The following is a 24,572-nucleotide window of genomic DNA, read 5'->3' as shown; positions in this document are numbered from 1 at the left end:
AACAAGAATTTATTCCAGCTAAATAGCCAGCGTCCATTCAAAGTCACCGTTACATCTTTTACCACATGTACATAGCCGTGGATGGAAAAGAGCAGATTCATCATAAGCATGAAGATCTATCTTGCATTTGTATGAGTACACAAATTCCACAACATGTACTGGTACACAGTTCAAGGTCTCCTCTACGACAGCTCAATTATTTTATACTGTGGTAGAAGCAGGTTCTGTTGATGAGAAGACAAGCACCCAAGTTTTGGTAGTGGCCCCTTCCATGCACTTATCAAGAACACTCTCGTGTTGTCATGGTTTAACCAAGTCATGGGTTGTGCTTCCAGTCCCTAGCCGTTCCTAATACTAAGACTGTTAATAAAGCTTATAGAGTAATAATATTAATAATAATGAAAATGTATATAAATAGGAGACAATACCTCTTCTTCTGTCTCAGTTGCAATGATCTGAATCTTCAGTTATTTGAGAAAAGGAAAACCCCTGTTTTTACTTGAACAGAAGCACTAGCCCAAATCATTCTGGAAAAAGAAGCTCTAAGTATCTCCTTGGCAGTGGGGGGAACAGGACACCAAAGATTGCATACTATTTTAAGTACAAAAAAGGTATAAAATTTTATTTGACAACTCATCAAGTAAGCATTTCATTAATCCATTAAAACACTTTTTTACAAGTCAGTGTAGTTGAATTATAGCTATTCTACATGAAAGTTAATTCTGAGGTGAACAAACTGACTAGTGAATAGGCAGTTTAGAATGTGTATCTATATCTATGCTATATCTATTTTATTTTTAAAAGGGATTTTGTGAAATTAAAAGTTTACTACCTGTCGGACAACTTCAAAAACTTCGAACGCAGTAAACTTCAGAGCTATTGTTCCCACATGATATCTTTTTTCAGTGCTGACTGAAGTTTCTGCACATTTTTTAGCAGCTGAAGAGAGCTGCTTCTTTTCTGCCCAGGACAAGGTTTAGACATACTTTCCCTTACAGTGACTGCAATCTCCTTTGCTTCCTTTTGGTCACCACACTTTAGTTTGATATGACCTGCCCCTTGGTTCAATTTCTGAGTTTTCCTCTTTAATTTCTGCACCTAGGAAGAAAAATTACTAATTAGAATGTTACATACTTGGAAAACTAAAGCTGTAGAGCTTACCGGACTTTACCAAACTCCAAACTAAAGATGTCTAAGGGACATTAAAAAAAGAGTTGAAACCTACTAATCTTGCACACAGTTGTCTCGCTGTAACAGAAAGCACTACAGAAAACTGACCTTGCCCACACAGAAACCATTACAGAAAACCATCCTCAGCCACTCTCAATAGGTTGTTGAACCCCACCACTTCCTAAGGTAAAAGTGTTTGCTTGAGAGAGACAGAATATCATCTGTTATCAATTTATATTTACAATGGTCTTTTTCCATTTCAGATTGTACTACCCTAAGCAAAAAAAACCCCAACAAACCTATAAAATGTATACTGTTTATTATCGGTTACTGTATCTAAGCAGTTTACTCTGAAGCCTCATAATGAAATTGGAAAACAGAATAAATAGGGTTGATTACTAAAGAATGTTTTTTTAAATGTCAAATAATAAGTCTTGACTTGCACTTGGCATGAAAAGGTCACTCTCAAAGATAAAATTAGGCTGGAAGCATTCCATATGCCAATTCAGGCTTGAAGTCCATTTCTAAAAATAACTAACTTTAATTGCATTCTAGAACATATTATTAACTGTGAAACAGTTAATGATGACTACAGCATTTTTAGTGTGACAGGTTCTAAAAGCAGAAATATGCATCAGAAATATTAAGATTGGTCTGTACAAAATACAAATAGAAATGTCTGTGTGCAAAAGCACCAGAAAAAAATGATACAGGCAAAGGGTTACAGGAGTGGCCTGTATTGATAACTAGAGCGTGATGGACAGTAATCAAACAGACAAACACAAAGAATGTGCTACTGACATCATGACCTTAAGACGTGTGCTCTGATAAACTGTACCAGAGCACAGATTACTTGCCAGCAGATCTGCACCCTGATAATAGGCAAGGACCACATTGTATGTGCTATTCCTCTTCTCCTCATCCCAAAATGAAGGCAGACTGTAGTCACAAAGATATGCAAAAGGAAGAAACAAAGGTGCAGTTGTTGTCCATTGTCTAAGGTTCCTGGAGGATGAAGTCAGCAAGATTCTGAGGCAAGGAATAGCATTGTAATTGTTGGCTCCTCAAGAATGTAAGAGATTTATCAAAAAAACAGTTGACATCGCCAAGAGAGGCAGTAAGGACTCAACAGTCAATGTCCTTGGTTTATATTGCTAACATGCAACTCTGACAATTCTGCTTTGACATAAACACCTTTGTGCTTGCAATTACGTGGACAAGTTGCTACAAAAGGGTTAAGCTGTTCATCAACAGAAGAGTTTTTTTATACGGGCATGTATGAAGAGTTGTTATCTACAGCTCTAAAACAGATACTGACAGAATGCTTACAGGTTAGGGGTTAAACAAAACTGAAAGGCTTGTCTGGCTATGATTTTAGAGAAGCTGTGGTCAACAGATTATTTGGTTAATAAAATGCTTCAATATTTCAGTAATATAAAAGACATTTAATCTAGTCTGTACAGGAACTATAGCTTCTATTTTCTCATTCCCCAGAGGGACAGGACACAAAGGAGAGAAATCTCAACAGTTTGATTTAACGCAGTGAGCAGAAGTGACAGACTGAGCAACCCAGCTCTGTATTGCAGAACTGCCATAGGGCAGGAAGTTTTCCCACTAGCATAGATACCTAGCTGCCAGCTGTAAGCACTTTTTCTTGATCAAAAGAAGTAATTGGAGGTACAACAACACGGAGCTGGCAGCCTAATTATAATCACCCCTACTGGAGCATCCTGGCTTAAGCATTCCAGTGACATTCTAGTTAATGACAACAGGAGGCAGAGTTGTGGCAGCCTTTCAACTAGTGTTGAAAATTTTCATCTAGCTAGAGAGTTTACATTTTATTCTTACAGTAGCCTGATGCTTTTTCAGCTTGGATATTTGTTCTTCTTTAATCTCCATTTGTTTTACAAGGCAAGCCAGCTTGTGTTCTAGGTCTTCACGAACTTTGGAGTCTTGAGCCTCCTGTATCTGCTTCAGAAGTTCTTGATAGTCACTATTAAAGACAAGAATGGCACACCAAGTATTCATGATATAGTCTCTGGGATTTCTTCCAATACTTTCAGTCTATTGCAGGAGTTGCTAGCCATTTTGTCCAGAGTACAGCAATTTACCATTATTTACCCTCTGACACAATACACATCAATCTGGAATACATTCACACTAGAAAAGAAAAGGTTTTTCCAGTGGGTCTGATTTTCTCATTCCATATTTGTAGCTGATGTGCATCTTATTCCTCTCTCTTGCCATGGTCATAACAATTACATGTGTCATAGTGTGCAAAATAAGAATTTGGAAAGTGAACAGCAGCTATGTAGTACTGTATTTTCACTTCCTGCCCCATTTAGTGCAGACTTTGAAAGCTTAGCATAATACAGAGAAGTATTGTTTAAACTAGTACATTTAAGTTATAGTTTTTGACAGGTTATTCAAATTAAAATGTTCTACTCAAAAAGATTTGCAGCGAGGTGGGCTGGTTAATTAAATTAACCAGCTTAATTAAAAAAAAATTGTGTATATCTGCTTTATACCTAGATATCTGAACTAGTCAAAACCAGAGACCCTCTCTTAGATAAATACGCTCTTTACAATGGTTACGGCTTCTTTTCTGACTTCTCAGTAGCTGCTACTCATTGACAGTTTAATTGAAGCAAGTGGTTGTCGCTATTAAAAAAAACCAACTTGTCCTTGAATTGCCAGGAGTAAGCCAAACATTGCTTTTCGAAGGAGAGGTTGGTTGCCATTTTAAATTTTGCCACATCAAGGATTTCAAATCAGTGTTAACATCCTAACTGGTTTAACCAACACATCCTCCTCTGCTCGAACCACAGCTCATCATGTCAACATGTCTACTACAACCAGCTACACAGCTTTGGCCCACAGTCCTACAAGCTTGCATTAATGGGAAGATGCCTAAGAACACAACAAGTTGTAATCCACATTTACTTGCATGGCTAGAAAGATACATACACTCCCATCTAATGCGTTAGCTTTTTCCACACCCTGTCCATTTTCTGCCAGGAGACTGTCCGTCTTTCACAACCCCCTTACAGGACTGGCAAGTTCTCCTGCTATCAACAAGGAAAGGGTATGAATGCCAAACTGCCTCAGCACAAAGACCCATCAGGTATGCATGTATGGAGGGAACACAGAAAGAGTGAGTACAAAGGAATAGGCTAGATGTTGTGACAGGACGATTCCTGCCACAGTTGTACTAACCTATTCTACCACCCAGACTGACTGCATGCTGCAGGCCTACTCAACATTAACACCACCTTTGCAGCCTTCTCCAGAACATTTTTGGTCTACTCTGTGGATCTCAGAGTATGTTTGAAATTTCTAAAAACCACAGGCCTGAAAGATTTTTCATTTGCTACAGCTGTTACTTCAGTAGCAGCTTGGTTAAGAAGAGGATGTGGAAGCAGAAAAACCCAGCTGAAGAGTATGTTGCTTGCTTACAAGATCAGTTAAACACCAGGATAGAAAGAATTTTTTGAATGAGAAAAATCCTACCAGTCAGGCCTGCTCAGGCCATTCTGTCAATAAGTAGTCCTACACTTAAAAGAGGCTAGGTTCAACTATAGCACACCTGTACCTTCACAGGGCTACCACTGAAGTCACTTTTACTCATAACACCAAGGATGAGTACTCACAAGCTCATTTGGCCCAGCTCATCTTGTATGGCCAACAGAAGGTCCAAAAGACTTCTGGTGGCAGTAGGTGATGTGGAACAAGAGGATACAGATTTTGAAAATGCATTGCTTCGTGAAATCCCAGATGTAGCTCCTCCTTGGCTTTGTGATGAGATACGTGGATTGCGATGCTTCATAATATGCAACACACTTTGTACGTTTGCACTAACAGAATGGCTGGAACTGACAGACTTAATAAAGCAGAATTATTAAGTGGTTTACAGAAGTGATTAACAATTACAGTAAAGAGATTTATTCAAACTGTAGATGCCAATTTAGTGAGAACATTTGGTTTCACTCACCTTCCCAGCCACAAAAGGTAGTTCACCAGCTTTTACATGTAACTGTGAAAGGTGCATTTTCTTCATTGTAGGATTTCTCTGCCGTAAGATAGACAGAAAAAGTAAGACAAGAAATTTCAATCTATTGACCCAATAGCAGAAAAACTTTTTTTTTTAGTAAGTAAAATTCAAATGAACAAGCAGTGAAATGCATCATCTCAGTTTCCTTGTGGTTTGAAAAAAATAATTTCCCTCCCCTATGTGGAAGGACTTTTCCAACAGCTGAGTCAAGTAAATTTTATTCTAGATGCGTTTAGCAGACAGTTTGACAAATAGGTTGACATTAAAAAAATTGAACATTGCTTGCTTAAGTTTGCAAAACCACAGTTGCAAAATTTTGACTGACCTGTAACATGTGTTGCAAAATGAATTCTCTTGATTTCAGCAATCCCCCCCAAAACACACCATCATAACATACTTAGTTAAAATTGCTTTGGAAACAAATTTTGACAGATAAACTGAAAGGCAGCTAAGATAGGACATGGGGGATGGCAGTAAGACTGTAACAGAGGTTATTGTCATGCTGGTAAGGGAAAGTTTTCCAGTGAAGTGCTACCAGCCCTAGCCCAGTTTTAATTACCAAAGGAAAAAAAAAGAGGTATTCAGCACTGTTCTTCACTTTGGAAATGGAGTAAAGTACAGCAGACAAATCAAGTGCCTCTTACATCACCGTTTTTCACAAATTCCTATCTCTGTGTGAGTCAGATGCTATCAACAATGGTATGCTAATAAAAACTTCCATGTTACCTTCTTAGTTTTCTTCTTCTTCCCATTTTCTTTTTTAGGTTCATTTTGAGATGTTACTGAAGACATCAAAATTCTGTTTATCTCAAATCCTGTCTGAAGCTGTAGGAATAAGCAAAAACAAAAACAACCATTTAATGTAATATTAGAAGTATGAAATCACATGGTCTAATTAATTCCCTCTTTCATGCACAGATAAGAACCAATTAAGGGCACTATTAACTGTCCTGCTTGGAAGGCATAAGCTACAGTTAAAAACTGAATAGATTACTAGGATGGCAGGGTATCAGGCAGATCTTGTAGCTCTGTCTTAGAAGTCCTCATTTTCATACACAATTGCAGCAGCCGTATTTTTCCACTGTGACAACCAGCAACTGAGATGACCCAATCCTGCTGCATGCTGGGGATGTGATCATAAAATCCAAAGAATATGAACATTTGGATTTTACAATCTGGGGGCAGAGAGAACTGAGCCCATCTGTGTAACATTGAGGTAAAACCTGCTGGACAATCCTCGGATTGCTCCGTAGTTCAAAGTTGATATAAAGGCCCATGATAAACAGGATTATAGACATTCCCAATCAAACATTGGACAAGGACTTTGTTTTGGCATGTATAACTGTTCCGGCTAAACAATGCTGAAGGTCCATCACAAAAGTGAGATTACTCTGGCTTTTCTGTCATCAAAAGGAAGTGAACCACCCCACACCCTGTGTTTCCCAGCCCAGATCCAACCGACCTAAATCGATCCTGCAGTGAACTAAGATGGTACTAACACTAGTTTAGGACTCAGTTTACTACATCTAAGTCCTTTCTTGAGCAAATGTTTATAATACTGCTAAGGTCAGACTATCTGCTCTGGGAAAATCATTCTTACTATGTTTCTCAGAAGATAAGGCTTTCAGATACTAGGCTTTCTGCTCTGCAGCAGCAAGCAGTTTAAGCAAGAAACCCCAAAACCTGCAAGTTTTGAACTCCGTCATTCTGCTGGATTCTGGAGGCGGTCAGATACCTGGGCTACAATCTGCATGTTATTTCAAGCTTCCTGGACTGATGAAAGCCTATCATCCTTGGATGAGGTATAAAAACTGACAGCAGTGATGAATTAATTTATGCTGTCATCTTCGTTTATGGCTAGGTTCTTTCAATATTATTGTTCAGCTCTGCATCCCCCCACCCTGCCCCAAGGGAATGCCACCACAACTGCTCTCTTTCAAAATGGCTGCTACTTCTCCGTGAAGTGAGGTTTGGAATACCTGAAGCTACTTTGCCCTTTTAACAAAAGGTTTCTTTGATTTTGCTCTCTTTGGCAAATATTCCTCTCTCAGATGGATGGTGGCCCAACAAACTGACTATGGCTTCACAGAATAATGAATTATTCAAGCTCTCACTTATTGAACAATGTAACAGTATCACTGATTAAAGACTTTTCCAAGTATAGCCCAGTATATTAGATTTCAGCAGATCTTAACAAAAAGAGGAAAACAAACGAATAACCAACCTTCTTTGGGTATAAGGTTTCTTATATGACTGTTTTCTAGTTACTGTAAGTTAAGGTTATCTGATTTAGTTGCAGATTCTCTAGAAATTAATTATCTACCCAGACCGCTTATAGCAGCTTTGAGGGTGATGAACTGTACCATTAACACAAACCCAAGTAGAATCTTCCCTGATTGAGATATGCAACATACCTGGCAAGCTTTCTACTATGTAGTTTATAACTGGTCTAGGTAGTATTCCAGGAGTTCTTCCTGGGTAATAAACATGTGGAGTTTAAATGTAATTAAAAAAAAGGGTATTTTGGACAGAGAGATCAGCTTTCTTCAGTAATAAGATAAAATAAAACCTTTTCAGTCTACCTGAGCAGTTTTGTCTTGTATTAGCTTACGCTGATGCTCTTCTTTATGAAGCTTTTCTTCTAACTGTTTGATCTTGTCCTGAATTTGAAGGCAACAATGATTAGTTACCCTTCAGTTTGACATGCTGAATCAGAAGTCTAAAGTAGCTTGCAAGTGTAATCTGGGATAAAACAGGACTGTAGGAATTTTTAAAGCCCAGACTGAAAAAAAAGACTCATGCAAATGAAGCCAAGGTGGCATTCAGTCAGGTATGCTTTATGATCTTAGCTTTAACAGAGGAAACTTTTGCAAAACTTAGTACTGTTAACAGTATGCCATACAAATTATATCGAATGAATTACTTTCAGACTGTCATTCCATGCATGCTTACTTCTGCAATTCTCTGAGCAGCAGTAAGTTTAAGACACTCTTTTTCTAGCATTTCAAGCTTTTCAAGTTTTGCGTGCAGTTCTAAGCGGTTCTGATCTTCCTCTTTCTGAAACTGGGCCTGGAAAAAAGTAAGCGAGAATGGAGTTGGCCGCTGACTGAAATTGTTTCAGGCAGCAAAAAAACAAACACACTACAGTAAAGGTGTTTAACTAGTTTAAATTTCATATTTTTTAAATTGCAAAGTGATGAAAAATACCAAGCAGACAAATAAGACTTAAGTTTCCAGCAGCCTTTTTGTCTACCAAACGTGCAAGTATTAGCATGGGTTTGCTCATTAAGAGTTCCACCTAGGGAGTCTTTTCATACAATTCATTGAACTTTTGTCATCAGTCAGTCAGACAGTAAATTGCTTCCGTTGCTACCACCCTGAGAAGAGCTGAGGAAGAATGATGGCCATAATAAAGTTCTGATCTTACACATTTCTATATTTTTTAACTATATCACTACTTTGTTAGTATGCTAAAAGGCTTCACCTGTTGTTCTAAACCCATTTTCTTTTCCAGTTCTGCACTGGAAACCATTTTCCTCATGTAATCCAGCTGTTTCTCCAGCAGGGAGCAGCGAGATTGTGCTGCATTTAACTGCAGGCTTGCATCTACAGAGAGAAACAAAAGACATTCAGTATAGCAATGGGAGCTACACATTTAGCCAGTCTGCCATCTCTTTGAGGAATTCTCATTGAGAATTGAAACATGCAAGAAAATTTTGTTAGTCTGAACAAGTCATGTGGTTAAAATACATTTTGTATGTAAGACATGAGAATCAAGATGTTTTTCCAGAGCTAGTCCCTAATATGAATTCCAAAGGTGTGAGCACTGCAGTTACTTTGATTTATATCAGCAGATATCTAAGCAGAATCTGGTTTCTTCCCTTCTCCTTACTTTTCTCAAGTTAGCAGTGTTGATACGTGTAAGCAGCTGCTTGCTTATTGTAGGAGTTAAACATACCACCTGAAATCTGCTTATTCTTTAAAATAGCTTTACGAGTTATGCAATACTTGGTTAGTATAAGTAAAAACAAGATCTCAACCTGATTCACAATTATCAGGCTCCTGCCCCTCCCCAATTCTGAAGAAAAAGAGAAAGGGGGGGGCGCATTAATTAGCAGTTTGTCAAAATAAACAAACACTCCCTAGATTATGCAGTCTTGGAGTTGCTGTGGCTACACCTTATCACTCAAGAGAAATACCTTTCCTCTCTTGCATCAGTTCTTGATGTGCTACGTCCTTTTTGTAGGATTCATGCTCTAAGGCCTTGTTATACTGAGCAGCTGCTGTGGAGAGGCTGCACAGATTATCTTCAGCCTGTGACTTCTCCAACTCTAGACGGCGGATCTTTTCTTGAAGAGTTTTCAGGGCTGCCACCACAGCTAGCAAACAATGCAACAGTTACACCTTGAGTAACAGTTCCTATTATCATTATTATTATATTTACAAAACACTTCAAACAGCAAAATACTATCTAAATTTTCTTCCTAGGATCACCCCTAAAATTAATTATATTCCCCAGCAGTGTATGTCTGGGAGAAAATGGTCATGTTTACTGCATAAGTGAGGTATAAAGCATGGGTCGTATGAGCAAAACTATTTTCACTCCAAATGGTAGCAAGCACAAAGAAATCGTGGCAAACTGAGTATAAGAAACCCTGGGACTTCTGTTTACACAGAAGCAGGCGATCCAAGTATCCAAGTTAGGTCACAAGTTTTGGTGTAATGCAACTGGTGTGGACAGATTGAAAAAAAAAACCAAACCAGACTCGGGACAGGGGGGAAATCAGATACAAAGGGACATTTTAGGAGAGGATATATTTTAAAAACTTTATTGTTTCAAAAGGTAATGATTCAATGTCTAGTTTCTTGTATTTGATGATTCTTTAAACCACAGAAACAAGTCTGCAGGATTTTGCTTTTAGCCTCAGATCAGTATGTGTCAAAATTATGCCAAAAATAAAAGTTGCAATTTCAGCTACAAGGAAAAGTTTATTAACTCTTAAAAAAGTATACACACTGTGGAAGTTTAAGACATGTTCTGTAACAAGTCAAGCTTCTTTTCTGACATTTTATAAGCCTTAATAGTGTCCCTATAATAAATTCTCTCAGTAAAGGAATACCCAGCAAATATTGCTAGCTCCATAACAACTCTCATCCGCTTATCATAGCCCCATTAGAATAAAATGGGGGGGGGACCCCAAAGAAGGAAAAAGCAGATACCAGAGACCAGAAAAATGACGTGGGACCACTTCTTCAATCTTTCTATTGGCATGCCAAACATTTCCTTACTTAAACGCTTAGCTGCATAACATTAAGCTGAACATTTTAATCCAAAAAGCCCAAACTCTGTATGACTAAAGATTACTCAGAAGTCACAGATTCTTCATGAACAATGATCACCTGCACAAACATAGGCTATGTCTGTGCAATATTGCAAAGTTGTCCATGACAGTAAATCCAAATACGGTATCCTTGTGATTGATTCACTGAGCTCTCCAGATATGCTAAGCCACCCAGCATTTGCCCTGTGAGCTCCAGAGAATCATCACCCATTAAGGTACATGACAACCATAGCAGACCCATATTTCACACAGACTAACTTTCATGCTGCTAACTTTCCTGAGAGTCTGCATTATTCAGAAGTTCTCCCAAGCGATCATACCACACAAAAAACCTTAGAAGTGGTTTTAAACTGGAGGGAGTCAAATAGCACTATGCAAAGCCAATTTCAAGTCAGTGTACCACACTAATGATCTTTTTTTGCTGTATTTAAAACCATTAATTGCTTCTGCTGAGTTTGAAGCATTCTCCTTTGCTTCGAGAGGAAGTCTGACGATTTTAAGTTAAACAATTTTCAAAGCCAAAGTTTATAAGGATGTTAGAAGACTTGCAGCAGTTTCCATTCCAGACATATGACTTCAGGGAGACTACTCCCTCAGGACACACATACATCCTGTCTCAATGTCAGTCTGATAATCGCAGCAAGTCATTGAACTGAGTAAAACAGAATGGGGAGTCTGCTTAAGAGATTTCACATGGAACAATTAAAAAGACCACTTTAAGGACATATTTTGGCTTTACCTTGGTTATTGGGGATAGAAGGCCTGTCACCACCAACAGCTGCCAACTTCTTTGATTCTATATAAGCAAAGGCTGCAGGAAGCATCCTATCTGGGGGCTGAAGAAAGCTTCCTATGAAACTGTTCTTTGATTCAGAATCCACAGCCTGTAAAAAGAGAACTATTTAATGCCATTAGCTCTTTAATGGACTATGTAACAGTTTTCAAAGTATGTTACTGGGCTATCTCTGGCTCTGTTTATATCAAACCAAATCATGTGCACCATAATAATAATTAACCCCCACACACACATCCCCAGATGAATCCTGTATTTTAATGCAGTTCCAAAACAATGCCTTTCATAACACTAAATACAGCTCTCAACCACCCAAAATTTTCTAAGATTTTTCTTGGTGCTTTCTAATAACTTATGCTGATTTTTGTCCTTTTAAAAGTCAAGGGTCAACAACATTTTCTACTATTTTACAGACTTCAGTGTCTGCCTCTCAGTGCTCCCTGCGGAGCAAGCATTCTAAGTCTTACAGCCTGTTCTCATTTGCAGCCTCCTTAGTGCTCTAATGCCTATCTTTTTACATATGGCTTTATTACATAATAAAGACATAGTTCTCCACATTTAGTGTTGAGATAACAGAAGGATATTTAACATGCAATATCCCCAGCACTCTCCGCGTTATTAAGCATATGTATTAAGTCCTGTTTCTCACTCCCTTTCTGCCCCACCCTTTAAACATTCTTTATCAGAAGCACATTTGAAGACAGTTTACACCCTGTCAAATAGTGATTTTCCTTGATACTCAAGACATGGACAGTGAAACTTGCAGAAAGTGCTTTAGTCTAATACAACCTCTAGGAAGTTAAAGCAAATTTTAAATCACACCACAGCTACCTATCAAAGTAGTAGCAAGCTTTTCACTTGATACAGTGGAAGAAATGAAGAGTATATACAGTGTCAGCTGATAGAAAAACAGCTTATTTGAAGGTTCAGTGACATAACAATTATGGTATCACTCGAGTTGAAAATACAGGGCATGCAACTGGCACAGGCTTCCCACTTGGGCAAGGCTATTTACAGATGCTAGGTTCCCAAGAAAGTCACCCAAAGGTGGTATCTGGTAACAGGAGGAAGAAACCCAAACCAAGACTGGAACCTGCTGCTGAAGCACACCCCAGGAAAAGCCATTCACAGTGGGTGGGTGGGAAAGAAAGTTTTCAATAATGGAAAAAGTTTCCAAGAACAGCTCTTCCAGCACTGTTTCAGAGGCTGTATAAAATAGAAAAATCATCATCCATCCACACCGCCTCTTCAAGATATGCACTAAACCAAGGGTACACAAAAATACTTCCTTCCTCCTCCAAGTTGTCATCATGGAGACATCGACATGAACATCTCTTTGCCAGGGCTTGCTTGATGTGGGGCCTCCCAGACACTGCTGCTTTTGTGGGCGAACACCCCCCGGGCAGCTCCCACAGTTCAGGACAGCCCCCCCAGCACCAGCACAGCCCCCCAGACCCACAAGATGGGGGCTGCCCAGGCTACCCCCGCACCACAGGCCTTTTCCAGATAGTACCCTGTAGGGCCCCACCGCCATCCTGCCCGAGCCCAGGCCGCAAGCCCTTGGTGCTGGGTCAGCAGCTGCAGGCAGCCAGGCACGCCGCCATCTCTGATGAGAGGTCCCACCTGGTGACCCTGCCACAGTTACGGCCACACAAGCCGTTTATGGGCCTTCACAGCTCCCTCCTGGAGGACCGGGAAACACTGCGCAGGGATACCCAACCGACTCTAACAGCCGGCTAGGCCAGAACAGCCGTATCGGCCATTTCCGACAGCACAAGGGGCAGTGGCAGTGAAGGGCACGAAGCAGGGAGCAGCAGGAGTCTCAAAACATGGATGAGAGAGTCCTGCAGCCATGGGCAGGGTCAGGGCCAAGACAGGAGAGGAGATGGGCCTGGCATGGCACAGTGCACCAGCACAGTATTCCACAAAACAAGAAATAAGCAAGACTTACCAATTTTCCCATCACTTCTCAACCTCTAGATGTTGGTGATAAAAAAGACTAACAAGGTCCATAAAAATACACATATGTACAACAAGCTTCCTACCACTGCTGTGAACAGGGGAAGGCAATTTTGGAAACTCCAGAGGAAGAAGGTGGTTTTTGCTCATGCCATCTAACCTTTCGTCAGTCAGCATAAGCAGCGACTTGCTTTTCTGATGTCCTCTGGTGCAACATGGCTCCCTCGCATGCCTGCAGCTGCTACGCATCAATTAGTTTCCTTATTACTGTCACATAAACAAGTTCTGCCGTTTCCACGGAGATGTGGCTGTGGACAGTTGTAAGGAGGGCGGTGATCAGAAGCAAATAATGAATAAGAGAGGGAGGGAATAAAGCACCAGGGAACTTGTGCAAACCCACAATTTTGCCAGCCCAGCGGAGGGTAATATGCACCCTGCAGCTGGAGGGGGGAGCTCCCCAAGCTACTCCTAAGAGCACAGGCTCAGCAAGGGGTGTGAGGGAATACAATACCGCAGGACCGAGACACCTGTGTTTGCAGAACCCCTGCTGTGGACATAGTTACGGGTGCCTTGCTTTGCCACAACTTCCTCAGACACAGAAGCTGTGTGAAGTAGGCTGAGGGAACGGTTGGTTGCTAAAGCGCTTGGAGGCTCTGCCAACATAATTACTCCAGTAGAGCTGCTCTGTCCTTTAATATCTAAGCAGGTAAATACAGTTTGTAATAACCACACTGCACAGGAGTAATCTCTACAACACTGCAGGCCTCAGGCAAGGGCATTGGCCAGGAAAAAGACCAAGTCACCCTAGACCAGCAAGACATGAACAAACGTCCTGACCACTTTCAGTCCACTAGGACAAGAAATCTATCAGGAAATAATTAAGTAGCTTGACGTATGTTTGGACATCAACTGTCCTACCATCAACTTTTTCCCCCACAAGTGTTCAAGTTTCTATAAAACCATCCCAGGTTTTCTTTTGAAAACGGGTTACACACCCCACAACCATTGCAAGCTTAACCTACCGCTCTTTAATTCCATGCTACCCTGGATGCTGGTGCACAGCCCTAGAGTGGTGCTTTAAAGCACATATTGCATCCTGAATGGCAATGTTTGTACTAATGTAACTCTACCAGGCTTAGGGGGATTTAGCACTTGAACAACACTCGTTAAAGAAGCCAAAACACCGTTGTTCAGACAAGTCCTTGGTTGAGGAAATTACTGCACTCCTTCGAGTCTGGGTAACAGCCAAGGGAGAAGTATGCATATTATATTAAATGGAGGCTGAGAAAATACCCTGGTTACAGGCAGAGGGGAGGGGAGGAAGAAGGAAGAAATGCCCCGCTCCCACCCCAGCAGCCTGCACTGCTGCGGGGAGCGGGGTGAAGCACTTGCATTGTGCAGGTCACATCCGAAGTCACCACCAGCCCCTTGGGTTTTTTAACCAGAACTGACCCAGCCTGCATTGGTGCACGCAGTGGTGATGGTCAGATGCCCCATGTTATTTTACACAGAAAAACATAAAGCAGCCGGTTCATACACACACTACATAAAGCATGGGGCAATTTAGTGCTGCCTATGGGCCTGCCGTTAACTGTCAGCCTGCCCTAGCCACCTATGCTGTCTCCAAGCCTCAGCCAGGAGGACATGGTTGCAACCCTGTGCACGGTGCATGGTGGCAGGCATAGCAAATTAGCTCTGTGACAGCATTGCAGTAATGCAATTACACTGCCTACCTCCTACCTTGCTGCAGCCTGTGTGCTCACCCCTTCGGTGTGAGGATGAGCAGAGCTGGTCCCTTCAGCAGGAGCATTTCTCCCTGTTGGCTCACCGTCACCTGCGGCCTGGGAGCGAGCTGGCACAAAGGCTGTTGGGGAGCAATCCCATCCTCAGGTCCGTACCTGTGTATGTGACATTCATGCCTCAGAGGAGAGCAAGCAAGCTGGAGTTTGGTGCCTTAAGACAAACTGAGAATATCCCATTTCATCATGGTCATGTAAGTACTAATGTGATTTACCTTTACACTACTTATTTTTGCTGAATATGGCCTGCACTGAGTGCTAGAGTACTGGATCGGGCTGCTGCAAAAATCAATTGAAATTTTAATTACTGCTGCCTAGCCCAAGTAAGCATGCCAATAATAGGGAGTTACTGAATACACTGAAATCCTAAATGTTACAGAAAGACCATTTATGACTTCCTCACCCTCCTCCATCCTGTTCCCCCCCCCCATTGCTAGCCACAGCATTAAAAAAGTTTCAGAAAAATTGCTTCCAATGTTAAAAGTCCAAAAATGTTTTGCCACATACACAATTATGTCCCATACTGTAAAGCAGCATGTGGAAAAGCTTCTTCCACATGTGAACTATAGCAGATTCAGGGAATAATGCTGGCTTAACAGTTTCCCAAAAGATATAAACTAAGGGAATAATGTGATAATGTAAGTGATGCTTCCGCTAAGTTCTCCAATGTTTGCTATCTTACAGAGATCCTGGTTCATTCAAATCGCTGTGAGGGCAACCTTTTAGAACCAAAGAAAGAGGTGCTGTCAGAACACCTTCAAGGAAGAAAAAGAAAAAACAGATCAAAGGATTTTTCGCAAAGAAGTACAAAGATACCTATCTTCTGACCTGACCTACTGGGCATGCACAATTTATAGTGTTTTCTTTCATAACTGAAAACAAAGTCTCAGATGAATCAAGGAATGATTCACTGTTTTTCTGACATATTATAAGAGAAATTTTAAAGAATTGCCTTAACACAGGCTACACCAAGAAACTCCCAGAATGCTGGCTGCCGCCTTGTCTATTTGAGCCAAGTCTTGCTGGCGAAAGGTTATGTGAGAGGCCATTTTCATGACACAATCCAAATTGGTCTATTTTTTTCCCCTTTCACTTTCCTTCAAGAACCAGGGGAAAAGCTTGGTCAGCTGTACTAGCTGTGCTGCAATGCTCTTTCAGCCTTATTCCCGACGGACAAAGAACAGCCCTTCCACTGACAAAAAGAAATAAATAATGTTGTAGGCAAACTGCATTGTTGTTTTGGGAACACCCAGTCTCTAGCATCCTGACACAACCGCTTTAATCAGCCTGAAACATACGACCTTGCTCAGGACATATCTAAGTAACTGGTACTCATGTGCCTTCTTTAATCTAAGTGGGTTAGAAATGAAATGGTGACAGCTGCAAAACTAATAGGAAGTGAAACCTCACTGAATCAATAAGGCATTTCAACGTGTTTTTCAGTTCTGTTGAGTCCCACTTTAAATGAGTTTAGAACAAATGACTAAAATTTGGTAGAGCAATTAAGGAACTTGGGAGTTTTTTGAAAAACTGACACAGGCAAATCCATGGGAGTCAGTTTGTTGTACAAACTGTGAGATACAAACTGAGTCTCAGAACTGGATATATAAACCTTACGTGCCCAGTTTCTTCTTTGATACCGCTGTAGCAAAACCTATTAATTCCTGAATTTCAAGTCTTATGCAGAATTTTCATACAATCAGTATGGATGAAAGTCTGTGAATAAAAGGAAAAGAAATTACATTCTGTGTTTTTTCATGACACTGTATGTACTGTGAAGTATGATAAAACCTGGTATTTTAATGAAAAAAACCCACTCCTAAGCCTTTTATTTCATTGTGTCACACCTTCTAAGCATTCATACTGATACTTCTCTAGTTCCTGTTCGCTAGAGATAAAAGAGAGAGAACAAAAAAGAGGAAGAAAGAAAATGGAATGAGTTATACAAGTACTTTGGGAACAAGGCAAAGAAATAACCAGATGGGGAAAAAACAGAGATCTTTTTAACAACAATTTTTTTTAAGAAAAGGTTCTAACCTGATAGTGTATCAAGCAAACATGGGTCATAATGCCACCAGTGTTTTGCTGTTCTCTTCAATGAGCACAGCAGACCCAATTCCTCCTTAAATTCGGCCTTCGTTTGTAATTGTATGATAAAAATCATACTCAATACTTTATGGGGAAATCAAGTTAGTGCAAACTGCTTTAACCTGTATGAGAAGATTATAACTGAACTTAGCATTCAGAGGAGCAAGACTGCAAATTCCTATCTAGTAACAACTGCTATGTTAGCATGAAAGCATCTGGTTTGGAATATAGTGTTATCAAAATAATTACATTTCTAAGTCTTTAATCAGTCCAAAGTAATTAAATATAACCTCTTTGTAATAAACAACACAAAACCAAATACTATAAATGGTCACTAATATACTTCCTTGCTTCCCTCATAGTTCTGTTCCTCTTATCTTCTTTCACCCACCCGCACGTTATAGCTGTTTTTTCTCCCTCATCTCCTCTCTTTTCATTGTATTTACATCATCCTACTTGCTCTTCTCCCTTCGGTATTCCTTTTCTCCTGCTCCCTCTTTTAGCATAAAAAGTTAGGGTTTTTTACCTACTAAAAGTAAAAAGAGCCATTTTTTCCCACACGAGAATAACTATCAAGTTTTTTCCCTTCATACTTAGGATCCAGTTCCAACAGATGCTGTTTGCTCAGTACAGTGACTGACATTGAAATTGACGGTGCTCTCCTCTGTACTCTACATGAAGAAAATAAAAAATTACTTTTTCTCCCCACTGTTATTTTCTGCTGATGATGCCATCACACTGTCTTCCATACGTAGTTTGCTTAGCTTGGTCACTTCCCTCCACCCCCAAAAATCTGCTTTTGCTCCTTAGATTGGAGGCAGCTCTCACTGCTTTCTAGAGAGCAAAGCATAGTACGTCTGTCCTGATAGATTGGAAGGCAGGAGGAAATTACTGGCTCTGGCTATTGACCCTTGATTAAAAAGAGGAAGACTTTGCTGTTGTGGAAAGGGAAGGTTTTCAAGGGCAACTGTCTCCAGTATAGAAGACTGTGTATCTGCACAGGCAGAATAATTAGAGATTAGAAGGGCAAATGCAAAAAGGAAAAGACGTACTAGGGTAGGGTGGGGCAAATATAAGAGTGGGTTGAAATGACAATCATAGTGAAGAAATATAATGAGGTAGGGGATAGTTATTGCAGGTACTGACTCATTCACAGTAAACACTTTTACTGCATGACAATTTTCACCTTTTATGTCTCAAATATTTAATGGGATCACTGAAAGATGGTTCTGAACGTTGCAACTTGCCCTCTAGGCAGATGAAACACACAGATTGTGTCCCTGACAGTTGCCTTGGAATTTATTTTCAAAGTAAACTTCTGTTTTTACCAATATTTTCTCAGGGAAAGAGTCAGTCTCTTCATCCAACATCCTTTAACCTAGCATGGAGATGGAGTAGGAGGTAGATTTTTAGCCAGATAACTAGAAGAGCGTGACATGGACAAGCAGAGAAACACAAAGAGGGTAATTATTCATAAGATTTGTCTCTTTTTACCTACTACCACCCCTATATTTTTTTTTCATATATTCCTGTGCTGATGATAACTAGGCACCTGGCAACAAACAAGAACTCCATTCTGCATTTGTACATCAGGCAACCTAAGAACAAGAATGAGCCAAAAAAAAAATACTAACGAGGAGAAGATAAATTTCACTCCTGGCAAGAAACTATTCCCAAAGTCATCTTTTGTCAGCAATAGTTGTCTTTAAATATGCAGAAAAATTGCAAGCAGATCTGAGTCAGAGCAACCCCTCAATCTTATTTTGGAGACCTATTTTGTTGAAGAATAATTTTAAATAATATCACCTGTTTACACGACTCAGAATATTCATAGCAACTCCAACACATCCACATTGTGCATCCTGAACAGGCACAATATCCTAAGTATTAATGCCAAATAGTTTGTATATCATATGGTACGATGAGTACTCAAAAATGGTCTACCTCTACTTCTGCCCTGAGCTGTCTGGGAAAACTTACAACATTTAGAGCCATGCAACAGAACACTTGTTTCATGTAATCTGTATATTTAAACTTGCATGACTTCAGAGACGCAGAAAAAAATGTGAGTAAGATGCTACAAAATCCTGCACAATGTTGCATATATAAAAATAACTTCAATTGATTATAAATTATTTAAAAGACATTTCTCCCTTATAACTAGATGCACAGTTTCTGACTGCAAGGTAATTTAGTGGATCTCCAGGGACCTGATTTAAATTCTTGCTATTCTGTGTGACCGTACCAAATCACAGAGGGATGGGACTGATAAGGGACTGATGTTCCAGGATACAAGAGCCTTCCAGCCTCAGGGCTGAATCCCGAGTTTGGTAATGATAGGCTTCCATTCCCTGCATGTAAAAGAAGTGCAGGTACAGGGCCAAAACAAGCAGCATGCTCAGTGAGGAGCTAACAAAAGCTGCGTGTGGGAAACTATGAACATAGATGTGTGTGAAGTCCCACCCTGCTGCTTGGCACCTTTGTCCTCTTGGGACTCAGAATTTGGAGTCCTCTTCTGGCGGTGAGTGCCAAAATCTGTTCTTTAAAACAATGAATAAAGAGTCCCTGTAGCTTCTCTGGTCTGTGACTTCATTTCATGTGGCTGCTGGCCACAGCATTTTTCTTTGTATTATTACTGGAAAACACCAAGGTCTGTGTTAAAAGACAGCCTGCCAAAGGTGTTTAAAAGGCCTGTTGGGCTGTCAGCAGATAAAAAATTCCCAATAAGCAATGTACATTTTCTTTTAAAGTGTAGCTGGAGGAAATAGTGTCCATCTTCTCTATGCTGTTACCCAGTGGTTAGAGCATTGGCCGGGAAGTAGGAGTTCCTGGGGTGCATTCATGCCGCATCCCTGACCATCACGCTAGACTGGGAGGAGGAAGAGCAGGAAGGAAACAGGGAGTCACCACCTTTTCGTTTGAAGTTATGACCCTGTTCAGAGAGGCATGTAAGAGTCTAGGACAAGGAGAAGGCAGCTGAGGCAAAAGACAGAGTAAAACAAAAATGTGTCTCTCTCACCTAGTTTAATCGTTGAAAGACAGTCCTGGGTTTTATTTATGCATTTTTGTAGTAAATAGTTCCTAGATAAAAAACAGCACTGGCTTGGGAATAGCTACCAGAAACCAGGAGTAAGTGCCTACAGCTCCCTGTGTCTCCTTGCTTCTAGTTGACACCAGGGCCACACGTTTGCCATCCTTTTCAATAGGGACATAACTTCAACAGGTGAGGTGATGCATGCTTCCCTTCTATTTTGCAGTCCATCTGAGCACCTGGGACACTCTCCTGAGAGTTACAAGATGTTGATGTAAATCCCTTTTAGCTAAAAGCCGATTCTCTCATCACTGGGTTATGGCACTTAAGGTGAGCACTCTGCCAGATGTGGCCAGGCACTGAAGCCAGCTGTGGCTATAACAGAAGAACCTGATTTGTTGGGCTCGGAGAGGTTCCTCTCACCTGGACCTCTCTTGGAGCTGCTCTACCTACTTCCTAGACCACAAGTGGGCACAAAGGGGAGAGAGGTGCCAAGATGCCCAGCTTGGGGCAATTCTGGACATTTCTAACTAGAAACAGACTACCAGAGTTCGGATGGCTGCTCAGTGGAGTTTTTCAGATTTGAATTTTTAGTTTACCCATACTCTTTTCCAGGGTCTAGCAAGGGCTACTCTTTCAGGCTACATTTATACAGCTAAATGGATTATAGTCAGATAGTTGGCAATATACAGTAGGACTTTAAGTGGCCTGTACAGTAGGACCTTAAGTGGCCTGTAGTTCTGGTACATCATAGCACAGCTCTTCTCAAAGCAACCCACCCTTCCGCATAAAACTATTCCCTGGTCTTTCTGTGAGAAAGATTTGGTCTCCTAAGAAGAAGCCAGTGGCTAACTTACCCATCCCTGCCACATTTGTGACCTTTAAGGAGGCAGGGTGGCAGAGTTTGGTGCAAACGTACACACGCAACCCACAGTAGGCTAGAACATATGGTAGATGTACAAATGTGTTCAGAAGTAAAACAATGCCACATTTTCTCCCACGTCTTATGCTGCAGCTTGCTCTATCATTGAGGACAGTCTGTTGGGATGATACATGAATCTGGGCTTGACACCAAGCTTGGGCCTGGGTTCAAAGACAGTAGAGGAGCAGCCTCTGGCTTTCTGGTGTCTCTCTGCAAAACGGGAGTCACAGAACTTTGCTTCCTCAGAGGGCTACTGTGGAGAAAAATGCATTATATACTGTGGAGTGCCCATTTATTGTGGCAACATGCCAAAATCCAGATCTAAAAGGGGAGGGTGAACTTTTAGAAGAGAGGGATCCCACCGTAGGTATTTACTAGCTGCAATGAAATAAGCTTCAACAAAACCAGGTGTAAATAAAAGCAGTTGAAGGAATCTAATTTAAAAAGCAGTTCCTTCTAAGTTGCACAAGTTTTACTGTGTTATTACTAGTTCTCCAGTAATCAACTAAGTGTATTCTGCAGTAAATTGCTCTTTTGTGACATACAGAAACTGGAAAACAGTTTTAAAAGTAAATATAATATAATGTAGATCTTATATCTTAGAAAGGACATGAATACAACTACTATATATTGTATTTAAAAAAAAATCTGCTGTTGGATATCATTTGCATATGGCTATAGAAGTCCTTATCTAGTTAAAAAAAGAGGGAAGTTGATAAATCATCAAGGAAGGAAATACTGAGGCTTAAAACAGCCACAAATTTGTTTTTCTTCAGCTTATCATTTCAAAAACTCAAATGCTGTAATTCTGGATGAGTTGCCAGATTGTTTCCTTCATAATTCTGCCTTTCTCTTATCCATTCTTTAGGGATCAAAACCAAGCATATAAACTTCAGCCAGTGAACACGCAAATCAAACAAACACATTCCCCTAACTTCAGGCTCTGATTAATCCCACTGGTAGCCTTTGACCTTGATTTCCACAATGTCTTGCAGTACATACAGAAGCTTGACCTGGTATCGGAAAACTGCAGAGATTTGGTTTGGAAAAAATAAAGCCACCTTCATCATCTCCATTACCAAAGCACTACATTAAAATCTATAAAACAAAGGGCTGAAATCTGAAGTTTAGGCCTTGGAGCCAGTTTCACAATCTGTTTCCTGTAGCCAGAGTTCATTTGCAGCCAGTGGAAAAAACAACTTCTAAAAGATAAAAGGCAGCGCTGTGACTTTCAATCAATCTTAGCATTCAGTGTGGGAATATAGGCATAACAGAGTCTAACACCAACGCTTCAGTTCTGATTCTGGTTCACTTTATTGATCTCGGATGTATGTAGCCATTGTCAGAGACACCCAGCAAGCGCAAACTTATCATGGGAAAAATGAGATCTATCCAACTTCCAAAGATCAAAATTTAGATAGAAATGAAGCAAGCATACATGACGTGCCTATTCACAGGAAAACTGGGAGACCATAATGAGTGACGACAGAACGGGACAGGAAGCTGAAGTGGTAGCTAATGTCAAAAAAAAAAAACAACAAAAAACAAAACCCAAAAAACATAAAAGGCACTGGCAGAATTATTTTCTTTGAACCATCAGTTATGATGGGTGGAGGCCTTGAGTGCTTAGAGAAATCAAGACTCACATTTATTACAGGCAGTGATGATTTCAGTAGATATATGTTGTTCAAGAGGGTGCCAAAGGCCTAGAGGAAGCAGCTGCACGAAGCAGTCCAGACCTGTCCACACTGCCAAACAATGGCAATGCAGACTCCTTGTAGAAAGGATTTTATAGGAAAAGAGAGATTGGTCTTCCTTGAAAGGTACAGGTAATGATAGAATGATACTTATTTTGCAAGCTTTAGAGAAACAGTGCCAGAAAACAAAAGGAACGTCAGATGAAGAAACCAGATTCTTTACAAATAAAAGAGCTGTTGATGGCTGGTGTGGGTAAGCCAGCCCAAGCTCTGTTCCTGGACTCAGAAGTGGTTTCTGTGTCTTTCTGTGGTATGTGAGTAGCTTGTTCTGCATTTAACTTCAGTTTTCAGGTTTGGATTTTAGAGTGGGAAATGTGTACACGAGAAACGTAAAATAATTATGCAAGACCCTATAGGCCCAATGTCCTGTTTCTGATTTACTTGTAAGCATTCTTTTGCCTTTCAGTATAGTCAAAATTGTACTTTTATGATTGCTTTAATGCGACAGCTGCAAATGAGTCGTTTTGCCCTTGTTTCCCTCTCCTCTTCTCTGCCAAGATGTGAATTGGATCAAGGAACTGACTTGGCTGAAAATTAACTTTATCAGAAAAGCACCTTTTTTCCCTGCAGGAAAAGCAAGGGAAACAGCAATACCAGCCCATTTGGTGGCAGATTACACTTAATCCCAGAATGGTTGAGGTGGGCAGGGACATCCGCAGGCCATCTGGTCCAACCCCCTGCTCAAGCAGAGCCACCTACAGCTGGTTGCCCAAGACCATGACCAAATGGCTTTTGAGTATCTCCAAGGATGGCAACTCCACACCCTCCCTGGGCAACCTGTGGCAGTGCTTGGTCACCCTCACAGTAAAAAAGTGTTTCCTGAAGTTCAGAGGGAACCTCCCGTGTTTCAGTTTGTGCCCATTGCCCCTGGTCCTGTCACCGGGTACCACTGAGAAGAGCCTGGCTCTGTCCTCTTTACACCCTCCCTTCAGGTATCTGCATACATTGATAAGATCCCCCCTGAGCCATCTCTTCTCCACACTCATCAGCCCCAGCATAATTTGGATTAAAAACCCCTTGGATTAATTCGGATAAAACGAGCGCGGAACTGTTGCCCAACGTGAATATTCCAGGGAGGTTTTTTTCCCCCCTTTTGTTTCAAGCGCTGAAGGTGCTGCATTTCGCTTGCATCAACTGTTTTTTCTTCTCTGCTGATGTGTTTACTTAGGCTACATCAAAGGCTTCTGCCGAAGCGTGTATCCGACAAGCCTCCGCAGTTGCTTAAAACACGCGTGTGCTTAATTTTTTTGCCAATGCAGATTTCTGAAGCAAATCCACTACCGGAATGGCTTGATCCCTGACCGTTGCCAGCCATCTGCTTTTGGCAACCTGTTGCGGCGGAACCCCCAAAAAAGCCGACACCACGGGAAAAACCTGGCCAGAAACGGCAGCGAACGCTCTCTCTTACCTACCCTTCCTCGGCAGGGGCGGCGGGGGCCCGCGGGGCTTCCCCGGGCGCAGACACCCCCGGACCCCCCTGTCAGCGCCGGGAGGCGGCAGCTACGCGCGAACCGATCCCGCCTCACGCTGCCTGCCGGGACACGTAGTTCTCCTCCGCCGGCGCAGGAGCCGCCCCTTCGGCCGGACTACGCATCCCAAAATCCTCTCCGGGCGCCGCCGTTCCCCGCCGCCATTGGGCGGCCGGCAGGGAGTGCCTGAA

The 24,572-nt window shown here is 41.1% G+C and overlaps 1 protein-coding gene across 6 annotated transcripts; it reads right to left on the bottom strand.

Moving 5' to 3' along the window:
• Nucleotides 1-471: 471 nt before the first annotated feature.
• CEP57L1 (centrosomal protein 57kDa-like 1) lies at nucleotides 472-24,347 on the bottom strand. 6 transcript variants are annotated; one of them, XM_010573412.1, is made up of 12 exons: nucleotides 21,091-21,172; nucleotides 18,531-18,623; nucleotides 11,303-11,447; nucleotides 9,421-9,600; nucleotides 8,706-8,827; nucleotides 8,174-8,290; nucleotides 7,804-7,881; nucleotides 5,948-6,046; nucleotides 5,162-5,239; nucleotides 4,821-5,050; nucleotides 3,019-3,163; nucleotides 472-1,098 (listed from the first exon to the last, which is right to left on the bottom strand). In XM_010573412.1, the coding sequence occupies exons 2-12, from the start codon at nucleotides 18,570-18,572 to the stop codon at nucleotides 877-879; spliced, it is 1,458 nt and encodes a 485-aa protein (XP_010571714.1). In that variant the 5' UTR covers nucleotides 18,573-18,623; nucleotides 21,091-21,172; the 3' UTR covers nucleotides 472-876. The 6 variants fall into 6 exon arrangements, with proteins under 6 accessions (XP_010571714.1, XP_010571716.1, XP_010571715.1 ...); XM_010573414.1 differs by lacking the exons at nucleotides 18,531-18,623; nucleotides 21,091-21,172 and adding an exon at nucleotides 24,325-24,347; XM_010573413.1 differs by lacking the exon at nucleotides 7,804-7,881.
• Nucleotides 24,348-24,572: the final 225 nt, after the last annotated feature.

The sequence above is a fragment of the Haliaeetus leucocephalus genome, unplaced genomic scaffold, assembly GCF_000737465.1.
Source record: "Haliaeetus leucocephalus isolate CR32 unplaced genomic scaffold, Haliaeetus_leucocephalus-4.0 Scaffold384, whole genome shotgun sequence".
Classification (NCBI taxonomy): domain Eukaryota; kingdom Metazoa; phylum Chordata; class Aves; order Accipitriformes; family Accipitridae; genus Haliaeetus; species Haliaeetus leucocephalus.
The sequence above is the reverse complement of the archived record's forward strand: the minus strand, read 5'-3'. Positions and strand labels throughout refer to the sequence as shown.